Raw genomic sequence first — 12943 nt, forward strand, 5'->3', positions numbered from 1 at the left:
TTTGTATTTTTTAGTAGAGACGGGGTTTCACCATATTAGCGAGGATGGTCTCGATCTCCTGACCTTGTGATCCGCCCGTCTCGGCCTCCCAAAGTACTGGGATTACAGGCTTGAGCCACCGCGCCCGGCCAGGAATATGTTAAATCAGGGATTTCGTTCCTGTACTTCCATTGACCCATCTGCTCAGGCCTAGCGTTTTATCCCTAACGAATTCCTTAAACAGGGATGGAGAATGAATTTTGGCAGTTTAATGTAAGTGCTTGCTTGGGATACCATTTTAAGGTAGTTCTGTTAAAATGTCATATATCTGTCAGAAAATACAAATGTTAATTCATCTCCTTGTTGAGAGAGGTAAAGGAAACGGTGAGAACCATATTTTTATTCATGCATAAAATAGCCTCTGTGAGTTTCTGTTATTTTACTGATCATATTGTAGGGAAGCAAGTTGTTGAGTGAAATGAACAAAAATGATGCTATCTTTACCAAGAAAAAACAACTTTGTATAGGCTTTGTCATCATTATCTTATGTTTCAGGGAATTTCAAAATGAATATTGGTTTCTGTAGTAAGATGGTTGAGCTCATGTTAAGCCTAAGAACACAATGATGAATGGATTAAATTTAAGATTTATTTGTTTGGATCCTATGACATGGTCAAGCTCTTGTTTTGCTCTGGGTCCCTTCTTTGTATTCTCTTCCAGTTCTCCCTCTTCAGTGTCTATTCTTACTCCCTGTCTGGTATGAAAGGACAAAGTTCAGAGCTTGATACACACACCCTGTGGTACTAGGCAATTGGTAATGGTTTTCCATTACCCACATATACCTCTTTCTTTTCTTTTTCACTTCTTCTGTTTCCCTTTCTTCATTTCCTCTTTTACCCTCTTACTCCCTTTATTCTTCTCCACTGCCTGTGTCTTAGGCCTGCCAGTGACACCCAGGCATTGCTTAGCCCTGCCCTCCACCCTTCAAGTGGGGAATGAACACTTGGATACCTATGTGAACAATTTGGTATGAATTTCCCTCACAGACTGCAAAGTGCCAGTTTAAATAGATCCAACCTCTTAAAGCAAATCTATGTTAGATTCACCTCTTCCTGGAATCATAGGCACTAATAGCACTTAGAATGTAAGAAGCAGTTTTGTATGAGAAAACAGTTTGTTGTGGATAAATTGAAAATTGATTACACTATATTTGGATTGAAGTTTAATTTTATTTCATTCATCATCTGTAATGTTTTACTTAAATACAAATTATAATGTCATGCCCAAAGGAAAATAATCCTATGATATAAACTGCCATTGACTTTAAGTGAATTCTTATTTGAATTTTTATTTCATACCAGGGTACTGAGATCATATAGTACTTTCATGGGCTTACAGCAATCTGAATCCCATGAGATTTACAGAAACCTAAAACCTCAGTGAAGCAATTCAGAGATTTTCTGAACAGGTGCGGTGGCTCATGCCTGTAATCTCAGCATTTTGGGAGGCCGAGGCAGCCAGATCGTGAGGTCAGGAGTTCGAGACCAGCCTGGTGAAATCCCATCTCTACTAAAAATACAAAAAATTAGCTGGGCATGGTTGTCCACGCCTGTAATCCCAGCTACTTGGGAGGCTGAGGCAGGAGAATCACTTGAACCCAGGAGCTGGAGGTTGCAGTGAGCCGAGATCACACCACTGCACTCCAGCCTGGGCGCTAGAGTGAGATTCTCTCAAAAAAAAAAAAATTTTTTTTTCAAAGATTTTCAACTGACTTCATCGTATTAGTTAAAATTAAATGTTACCTGTGAATTTCGTGTTAGATATATAAATTTGTTATAGCAAAAATAAGTTGCTTGTTGAAAAAAGATAAATATTTTCATGTAAAATGTGTTTCTTTTTAGGTGCCAGTTCTATATGACCATATTAGAAATTCAGTTTGGGATTTTTTTTTTTTTTTTTCCTTTCTGGATGGTATTTCAGCTTGCTACAGAATAAATGCCAAAATGTCTGTCTAGACACTAAGAATTTCAAATCAAATGTATTCTAATTTAAAAAAAGTCTGTAGTCAAGATTAATTTTAGTACATTTCTCTTCAAAAAGCATTTTTCCCTTATATCTACTTATTCAGTTGAATTCAGGGATGTATTTCTTTTTTCGAAGATAAATGAGAAAATGAGTATTTAATTATGTTCTCTAAAACTGAGCACAAGAAAGAACACCTAGAATGATTTCGAAATAAAACCATTCTAAATCTCTTCTATGTATTGGGATGATTTTGCTGCTGTGTACAAAGAAATAAAATATTTTTTAGATAAGAAACTAAGGATCATATACTTTGAAACATTATACACCTGTGGTCAGTGTTAAGGAAATTGCTCAGAAATAATGTTAACAGTTTATTTATAAAATTAGTGTGGGCCAGGCGTGGTGGCTCAAGCCTGTAATCCCAGCACTTTGGGAGGCCGAGACGGGCGGATCACGAGGTCAGGAGATCGAGACCATCCTGGCTAACATGGTGAAACCCCGTCTCTACTAAAAAATACAAAAAACTAGCCAGGCGAGGTGGCGGGCGCCTGTAGTCCCAGCTACTTGGGAGCCTGAGGCAGGAGAATGGCGTAAACCCGGGAGGCAGAGCTTGCAGTGAGCTGAGATCCGGCCACTGCACTCCAGCCTGGGTGACAGAGCGAGACTCCGTCTCAAAAAAAAATAAATAAATAAAAAATAAAATAAAATAAAATTAGTGTGATACTATGAGCAATATTTTTAAAAATGTAGTATCAGAGCTCTAAAAGTATTTTTAATATAATTAAAGTATACATAATTACTAGTACAAAAAAAGCCTATATCTTTTGATTTTTAACTTTTTGCTTCAAAATGCGTAATAGAAAAACTAGTGAGATTAGCCAACTCTGGGAGAAACATGATGCTGCAATATGCTGTTCCTCTTAAAAACTGCTGCTTCTACTTAAAATCTATTGGTTATGCAGAAAGCATGAAACATATAGAAAGATATTAAAATGAAAGTCTCTCATAATTTGCATTGCTCAGAAATAATATTAACAGTTTATTTCCCTCCAAGATTTTGATGTGCATGTGTAATTTATTTTAAAGTGGCCGGCATGTAGTTATGAGACATCGGGCTGCTTACTCATCTGTACAATGAGGATAATAGCACCTTCCTCATGGTTTGATTAGGAGGATGAATTGAAAAAGTTCCATAAGGCTGCCACAGTGTGATGGTGATGGTGGTGATGATGAAGATGTCATTATGATTATCATAATACTTAGTATAGTATCTTTTTTAAAAATTCATATGAGCAATATAAAAAGAATAATGTATTATCAGAGCTCTAAATGCCTTATGAAATCATGATTTCAAGTGGTTGTATCATATCTTATCTTGTTTACAATATAATTTTAACCACCTCCTTTTTCATCTTCTTCACATGAAAGGAGAAAAAGAAATACCATGCTTCTTTCCATTTCCAAATGATCTCTTGTCTCCTCACTAACCTCTAGTTAATTTCTATAATAAGTGATTTCTATCATTCATTCTTAACTTTCTTTAAAACTTGTAAGAAATGTAATTTCTTAAGTGGTTTGCCCTAAGCTCTGAAATTTTTTATATTTGGGGTCAGGGAGAGTAATGACTTAATATGCAGATTTTTAACTTTAAGAGCAAGGATTACCCTTAATACCAGTTATAAGGATAATGGTTTGAGCTATAACACATATGTGGTTTGTGTTTTGACCTTCTTTGAACAAGCTTTCTAAAATGGTGTATCATCAATATAATTAGCAAATATGTCTACTCCATAGGTATTTTTGAGTGTCTGTATCTTTCATTAAAATCATTCTTATTCAAAAATTGTTGCTTTTTCAAATTCTTTTAATTCATTAAATGATAATTAAGTTTTTACATCTATTCTCCTGCAGTTCCACTCCCCCCACTGCAATGTTTTTTAACTGTGAAAGAAGCATGAAAAAGCTATCTTCTAATTTTATCTTTTGGTTTTTAAAATTGTTAGGATTTTGAATGTAAAATACATATAAATACTCTAAAAATGAAACTTTTCTTGACCAAGGAAGAAATACATTAAAAGTAGAGAAGTCTGATTAAGGTTCATTACAGCATTAATTTAGAAAGTATGGGAAAGACAGGGAAAAATGTCAGTTTTAAATAATTAAAACACTGAATTATTAGTACTGCTAAGTCTTTTACAAGCACTTTATCATTAACATGTGACTTATGTTTTATTCCAGTTTGTCTGCATAGCCCAGCAAGATTACTGCCGTATTCTCAACCAAGTAGAAAAGAACATGCAAAAAGTTGAAGAGGAAGGAGAGATTGTTATGGTGAAAGAACACCGAGAACTTGATCGAACTGGAACAAGAAAGGGACACATTGTCATCAAGGTAGGACGCAGGACCACTCCTACTTCCCAAGGGAAGGAATTTTTTTGGTAGTATTGGTTGTGGCAGTTTAGAATTTTTTTCATTTTTAAGCCTATCTCTTAAAGGTTATCAGTTGTGAAAAGTCTTTAGGTATGATCTCCTGATGAATAGCAGTTTCATTTATTGTTAACTGTGTTACTACCCAATTCATTTTATGTTGAATGTTTGAAATCCCAGTACTATATAAATGTTACATATATATATATATATATAGTAATTAAACCTTTTCTTTGTTACAGGGTACCTCAGAAAGGTTAACAATGCATTTGGTAGAAGAGCATTCAGTAGTAGATCCAACATTCATAGAAGACTTTCTGTTGACCTACAGGACTTTTCTTTCTAGCCCAATGGAAGTGGGCAAAAAGTTATTGGAGTGGTTTAATGACCCGAGCCTCAGGGATAAGGTTGGAAATATATTCTATTTTGGTTCTTAAGTATGAAACGTTAAAATGTAAACATGTAAATATTTGTCACAGCAATTATGTCCAGATTAACGTAATGAAATAGGAGAATGTACTTCTTAAGCAAAAAAAAAAAAAAACAAAAAGGTGATACAAAAATATTAGTTCTGACTTAGAAATATGAACAAAATATTAGTTCAGTCTTCTTTAAATACAAGGGCCAATAAATTGGCCACCAAATGTTTAAACATTTTTTAAGTTCTGTTGGGAGTGTGTTAAAACATAATCAAACATCTGGATTCCATAGGAATCTGCATTTTCTAGTTTGGTAGTCAGTGTACACCAGATAAAAGTTACAGTTTTTAAATTGGCACCAAAGCAGCATTTTATGGCAGTCATCACTCTCTGTAGGCCCCAGGATTATAATTCTAAGGAAACCATCTAGAGCCCTTGAGAGCTCTAAGGCCAGATTGGGTGATAAACTATATTATCTTATCTCCTTCCTTTTATATTCTGTACCCTTACGGAGCTTTCTAGGCTTAATAGCATTGATTCTCTTTGTCTAGTCTGTTCTTCTACCTTTACTTTCTAGTTTCTGTCTTTTGTGTTAGCTGATTTTTGTTTTATTACACCTTTGCTTTTATTTTGATCTGTTTCAAATGCATTTTGAAAGTTAGACAAGTTTTAGGTTAAATACCCTCACAGACTCAGAACCTTTCCTGGCAAAGCAACATGAAGTCTATAGTCAAAGTAGAAATAATTCATTTTCAGAGGGTCATCCTCATTGAAGATTTTATTGTTAATTTATTTTCCTATTTATTATTATTAGGTAAAGTGTTTGAAAATTGGATATTTTTTCTGGAATGACATTAATCACATTTTTGGCACCAAAAAGGACACTTACTGAAAATAATTGACTTTTCAGGTTACACGGGTAGTATTATTGTGGGTAAATAATCACTTCAATGACTTTGAAGGAGATCCTGCAATGACTCGATTTTTAGAAGAATTTGAAAACAATCTGGAAAGAGAGGTAATATTTGTGTGTTTTTTTTTTTTTAAGATCAGCCTAAAGTTCATTTTATTCAGCCTGGTTTTGAGTTGACACTACTGTTTCTGAACTCTTACAGAAAATGGGTGGACACCTAAGGCTGTTGAATATCGCATGTGCTGCTAAAGCAAAAAGAAGATTGATGACGTTGACAAAACCATCCCGAGAAGCTCCTTTGCCTTTTATCTTACTTGGAGGCTCCGAGAAGGGATTTGGAATCTTTGTTGACAGTGTAGATTCAGGTAGCAAAGCAACTGAAGCAGGCTTGAAACGGGGGGATCAGGTATGCTATTTCTAAACTCAGATTTAAGGGTGAATTTTGGTGTCTGTTTTTTTTTTTTTTCCAGTCAGTTTTGATACATTAATTTTATAATTTCATTTTTAGATATTAGAAGTAAATGGCCAAAACTTTGAAAACATTCAGCTGTCAAAAGCCATGGAAATTCTTAGAAATAACACACATTTATCTATCACTGTGAAAACCAATTTATTTGGTAAGTATTTGGCATACTTTTCGTTTTTCTCCTTTTGGCCTTTTTTTTCCAGTATTTCAAACATCATAAGAAAGCATATATGGTAAAAGCATAGATTTGATCTAAATAAAAAGCTACTGACTTGACCATAAAATATATTTTGAATCTGTGTCTTTATTGATAACTGAAATATTTTATTGATAAATACGAAAATACCCATAAAGAGTGTACTACTCTTTTTAAACTTATTTTGATAGAGCAACATACTAAGCAGATTTGGCGTCATTCATTTACTGTGTGGTATTGTTTTTCTGCAGGTTTGCAGTTTTGATAACTGAAGTCTGTATTTCTCATGTATTTCCAAGTTCCACAATTGCCTTAGAATTGTTCTGATATCTTCTAATTGCCATTATGTGGTGTTTCTGTTTTCATTTATTTTAGTATTTAAAGAACTTCTAACAAGACTGTCAGAAGAGAAAAGAAATGGTGCCCCCCACCTTCCTAAAATTGGTGACATCAAAAAGGCCAGTCGCTACTCCATTCCAGATCTTGCTGTAGATGTAGAACAGGTGATAGGACTTGAAAAAGTGAATAAAAAAAGTAAAGCCAACACTGTTGGAGGAAGGAACAAGCTGAAAAAGATACTCGACAAGACTCGGATCAGTATCTTGCCACAGAAACCATACAAGTAAGCATCTGCCTACGTTTTCTGTGCATTATTTTGTTTTGTTAAAATGATATGCAAAGGTAGTGATGTAATTAATGTTTGCATGAGTCTGAAAATGTTCTAGGTTTTTATTACTGAGCTATTTTGGAAGCAGTAATTAAACAATCAAATTTGTTTTAATCTCGTTTTTGCCACTTATTTGGCCACTCCCAATCTTCTTTAAAGATAGTTTAGCATTTCCTCATTTGAACTATTTTTGGGGGGTTTGGAGTTTTGTTTTGTTTTGTTTTGTTTTTTTATTTTGAGACAGAGTCTCACTCTTATTGCCCAGGCTGGAGTGCAGTGGTGCGATCTCGGCTCACTGCAACCTCTGCCACTCGGGTTCAAGTGATTCTTCTGCTTCAGTCTCCTGAGTAGCTGGGATTACAGGCGCCTGCCACCACGCCCGGCTAATTTTTGTATTTTTGGTAGAGACCGGGTTTCACCATCTTGGCCAGGCTGGTCTTGAAATCCTGACCCCGTGATCCACCCGCCTTGGCCTCCCAAAGTGCTGGGATTACAGGTGTGAGCCACTGCGCCCAGTCGCAGGTTTGGACTTTTTAAAAGTAAGGGTGTGTTTGCCTCCTGTCTCCTCCGTGGTGATTTAGAGTTGCTTTCTCTACTATATTTTGTTTCTGGGTATCTTCTTTACCAACAGCATCTGCTCATTACCAATCAAATCATTGCTTTATCCACTTGCCACTATTCATCCCTATTATTCTCTATATTCCCCTCTCTCTTCTATTTTCAGTTATTTAATTACTGTCAGGGCATCAACAACCAAGCACAGAACTCCTTTCATTCTTCCCAGTCAACTTAGTGGTCAGAATGTCAGGTGTATTGAATTTCTTCTTGGTTATTTATTTATGCCGGGAGCTCAGCCAGGCTAGACAAAATTGCAGGTATTTCTGATGCTTTTTAAGCTTTGCTTGTTTGCTTGCTTATTTCTTCATTTTAGTTCCTTCTTGAGTCTAGGGATGTTTTATAAAACTTGATTACTGTCAGCCATTTCTCACTGTGCTACATTTAGTTATATAGTCCCCAAACTACAATGTTAGAAGAGATATACGTATAATTTCTTTCTTTGATAAATTAATGGGTCTGAAGACATGCAGTAGATACGCAGGACTCTATCAAACACTTCTTTTTCTTTTTTAAAAAAATTCCATTTCAGATCTTTTTTTAAAAAACTCCATTTCAGATAAAATTTTCATCTACAGATTAGAGAAATATGATTTAAAATATATTATTGATTGGCTGAGTTGTCCCAATTAAACTATAGAGTAATGATTGTTGGTTTTGTATCAGCTGAAGAAGTCTTCTATAGCAGAGTCCTAAGGATAAGCAGTGAGTAGTAGTTATAGACTCAATAGGATATTTATATTGAGTAAGTTTCTAAGAGACAATGGATTAGGGCACCTAACATTTACAGAAAATAAGAATCAATTTTTAAAATAGCCCTCCTTGATGAAAAGCTTATTTTTAAATAGATGAAAAGAATAAATTACCTAAATGCAGATTTTTTTAATTAATGTATTATTTCGAGGCAGAGTCTTACTCTGTCAAGCAGGTTGGAGTGCAATTGCTGGGGTCTGCTCACTGTAACCTCCATCTCCTGAGCTCAAGCAGTTCTCATTCTTTAGCCTCCTGAGTAGCTGGGATTACAGGTGTGCACCACCATGCTCAGCTAATTTTTTTTTATTTTTAGTAGAGACAAGATCTTGCTATTTGGCCAGGCTGGTCTCGAGCTCCTGTCCTCAAATGATCCACCCACCTGGGCTTCTCAAAGTGCTGGGATTACAGGCATGAGCCACCACACCGAGTCCTAAATGCAGAATTATTAACAGCACAGTAACAAAGAAAGATCTTAGAGTCATATTTGACCATGAGTTAAATAAGAACCTTTAAAAAAAAGTTGGTATGACCCTGGCAAGTATAAATAGAAATGTGACATGTAAGAACTCGGATGTAATTCATCAAAAATACTGGATGTTGGAAAGGAACACAATATGAGAATACTATGTATAATTTTGTTCTATGTGTATTTAGAAATACTCTAAAGCTAGACAAGGGAAAAGAAAAAGAATAATTAGATGTGTTGATTTTAAAACACTGAGGAAACATCTTAAATAATTTGTATTTAGGAAAATAATATGGCTCATTTAAAGATTTATCATGAAAATTATTTGAGGGGGCCGGGCGCAGTGGCTCAAGCCTGTAATCCCAGCACTTTGGGAGGCCGAGACAGGTGGATCACGAGGTCAGGAGATCGAGACCATCCTAGCTAACATGGTGAAACCCCGTCTCTACTAAAAAATACAAAAAACTAGCCGGGCGAGGTGGCGGGCGTCTGTAGTCCCAGCTACTCGGGAGGCTGAGGCAGGAGAATGGCGTGAACCCAGAAGGCGGAGCTTGCAGTGAGCTGAGATCCGGCCACTGCACTCCAGCCTGAGTAACAGAGTAAGACTCCGTCTCAAAAAAGAAAAAAAAAGAAAAAGAAAATTATTTTAAATCCTATGTGTAATGCAATTGAAAAGAAAAAATAAAGGAAGTTTCACTAAGCTGTAGGATCTATTATATTGGTAATAGACTTGATTTACTATACTAGCTATTACACTTTTCTAGAAATTATTTGTTTATGAGGTTTTTTTTTTTTTTTTTTTTTTTTTTTTGCAAAGCTACTAAGCTAGTAATTAGAGAAGTCTAGATAGAGTATACTGTTGAGTTTTTTCCTCAAACGTTATCAGCCTTAGAGAAGCTAAGATGCTAGATAATGGCAAATTGGCAAGGTAGGCACAATCGAGCGATGTGCATAGAGAGGAAGGAGAAGGTGGGGCTTGAGCTCCCAGAATTCAGATTTGGTTGCCAAGTAAGTAGAAAAAGACTAATGAACCCAGAGACAAGAAGGAGTAAGTCAGTATACTATAAAACCAGCAAAGATTGAAAGACAATTTCAGTAACAAGGCAAGTGTTGGAGAGGTAGAATCATAACAGGATGTGCCCAGAAAGGGATATTTCTGAATTAGGTCTTGGATGTAAAATAGTTTCAATCCAAGAGCGTCCGCATGTCTGTGGATGACAGAGATGTAGGTGAGTAATGAAGAAACTGAGAGTAGAAAGGGAGTTCATCACATAAGGTGTTAAAGTGTTACGGAGAAACGGTTCTTAAAGATTGGGTGTGCCTGCAAGATGCTAATATTTGTAGCCTTTTGTGCCAGAGTGGCCCAGTCAGCTATGCTTTGTCCTGAGCCCATAATAATGATCTCGTGTCATGTATTACACAGCAGGTTTTTGGCAGAGACTGCTTTATATGGTTGAAAAATAAAATTCCACTAACGTGAAAGTTTTCATCTTTTACGGAATGTTATTACTTTTAGTCTTTATGCCTGTTTTATGCTTCAATAGAAATTTAATTTTGTCCCAGACTGACCTATGAATTTGAAATAATTCACACTGAAATTGTCTTTGATTTTTTAAATTTTTATTTCAGTAGCATTTGGGGTACAAGTGACTTTTTGTTACGTGGATGAATTATATAGTGGTGGTGAATTCTGGGATTTTAGTGCACCCATCACCCAAGCAGTATACATTGCACCTGATGTGTAGCTTTGTTTAATCCCTGGTCCCCACCTCACCCTTCCCCTTCTGAGTCTCCAAAGTCCATTATATCACTCAGTATGCCTTTGCCTACTCATAGCTTATAAGTGAGAACATAGGGATTTTGGTTTTCCACCATTATTTCACTTAGAGTAATGACCAACAGCTACATCCAAGTTGCTGCAAAAGACATGATTTTGTTCCTTTTTATGGCTGAGTAACATTCCGTGGTGTAGCTGTGAACGCGTTTTCTTTATCCACTCGTTAGTTGGTGGGCACTTAGGTTGCTTCCATAGTTTTGCAATTGTGAATCATGCTGCTCTAAACAAAACATGTGCAAGTGTCTTTTTCATACAATGTGAAATTGTCTCTAATTTTAATTTAATTTTTGTCTTTAAAAAATGTTTTTGCCCTTATTTACCAATATAATTTCCATTTTCAAAAATAAAAAAAGTAAAGAGGAGAAATGCTACTGTTTTTTAGCGTAGCCATTAAAAATAGTAGTTATTATGATCAAGCCCTAATGTGGGAACAGCTAATAAATGCTAAATTTATTCATTTTATTCATGACACCTTAGTTTATATTCCAGCCTTAATATAATTTTCCTCTTATTTCAAGGTGTTTATAGAAACTAGTCTGAGCTATAACCATTTTCTTGTGACCCCAGTTATTTCTGTGTGTGTTTGCTTATTGCTTTATGTGATGTTTTGTTTTGGAAACAGTTGACCCTTCATTCTAGAAATAGTTTTACATATTGTTAAATCATGTTTCAAGAGTTCACAGTAACAGGCTTTTTATAAATGGAAACGAGTTTGTTGCTGTCAATAATAACCAGTATTTCTCTGGATACTTAAATGGGTAGCTAGAAATTTTAATCGGAGAATTAAAAGTCAGTCATTGGATTTGTATTGCCTTTTCTTTGATACTAGGAAATGTCACCATGCACCACTGTTTTTTTATGCTCTGTATAATCAAGAAATAATGTCTGTGTCAGAGTCTCCTTACATTGGACTCCATAGTGATCTCATTTTTTCTCTAAAGCATTGGAAAATAACATTAGGACACTTTGAATTTTTTTCCTCCTCTTTTCATTTTACTCAATTTCTTCAACTATTGAAGGTCAAATTATAAAATAATTTATCATTCTGATGCAGAACTATCAGTTGAGTGAGGTAAATGTATTCTTTTTAATCTACTTTTTCTTAAATCCATTTCCATCAGAAGCTAGAGCTTATTTTTTTAAATACATTTCTATGGTGAGAAACTACTAATTTTTGTTATGACTTACCTACTTAGAAAAACCATAGGTTTTAGAGAAACATACTATACACTTAAGAAACAGCAAAATGAGGCTGGGTGCTGTTACTCATGCCTGTAATCCTAGCACTTTGGGAGGCCGCAGTGGGAGGATCACTACTGAGGCCAAGGGTTTCAAGACCAGCCTGAGCAACAAAGCAAGATGCTGTGTCTAAAAAAAAAAAAAAAAAAAAAAAAACCAGAGCAAAACAAAAACACCAAAATGAGTCAGATACACTTAAACAGTAGTTGCTTTTGCAATTTTCAACCACATTTATTAATGATGTTTTTACATTAGCTGCAAAAATAATGGAATACGGTTTTTGGTCTGTGTCTATTGTATAGTGATGACTTACAGCTTTTTAACTTGCTGATAATTTTCAAATTTTCCTCTTTGTTCAGTGATATTGGGATTGGTCAGTCTCAAGATGACAGCATAGTAGGATTAAGGCAGACAAAGCACATCCCAACTGCATTGCCTGTCAGTGGAACCTTATCATCCAGTAATCCTGATTTATTGCAGTCACATCATCGCATTTTAGACTTCAGTACTACTCCTGGTGAGTATCACCAACACTTCTTTTGTTTTCTTGTAGTTATCTTTTTATTTCTAACATAATGGTCATGTTGTATCTATCTCTCTTCATTTGTCATGGATTATATCAGATGCTGAGTAAGGATGAACCTTAAACTTCAAGATTCTTGAAACCAGGTGTTGGAACCAGTTCTCTTTATATTCAGCACAATATTTTTATATGGCCATAGGCAGATTCTCTCTCTGAACTTGTTTCTTCTTTCATAAAATGAAGATAATGCATCCCATGCTATGATTACTAAATCATATCAAATAAATAGAGTAAGAGGCATATTTTAGGTCTATTTAATGGACTTTTCAATACAATAAAGATTAACTCTGGATTTAAATTTTATTTCTTTGATGCCAGCATGACAGTCTCGTGTGCTGCTGTTGTCTACTGATGTGCT

General features: G+C 35.3%; 1 protein-coding gene across 1 annotated transcript in view; it reads left to right on the top strand.

The window, feature by feature from the left end:
- RAPGEF2 (Rap guanine nucleotide exchange factor 2) overlaps positions 1-12943 on the top strand; it is a 269038-nt gene that overhangs the window by 234134 nt on the left and 21961 nt on the right. The window contains 7 exon segments of the mRNA XM_010383053.2: positions 4243-4395; positions 4674-4838; positions 5761-5868; positions 5966-6169; positions 6272-6380; positions 6801-7047; positions 12362-12519. Of these exon segments, the coding sequence (XP_010381355.2) occupies positions 4243-4395; positions 4674-4838; positions 5761-5868; positions 5966-6169; positions 6272-6380; positions 6801-7047; positions 12362-12519 (1144 nt within the window).

The sequence above is a fragment of the Rhinopithecus roxellana genome, chromosome 2 (assembly GCF_007565055.1).
Source record: "Rhinopithecus roxellana isolate Shanxi Qingling chromosome 2, ASM756505v1, whole genome shotgun sequence".
In the NCBI taxonomy this organism is placed as follows: domain Eukaryota; kingdom Metazoa; phylum Chordata; class Mammalia; order Primates; family Cercopithecidae; genus Rhinopithecus; species Rhinopithecus roxellana.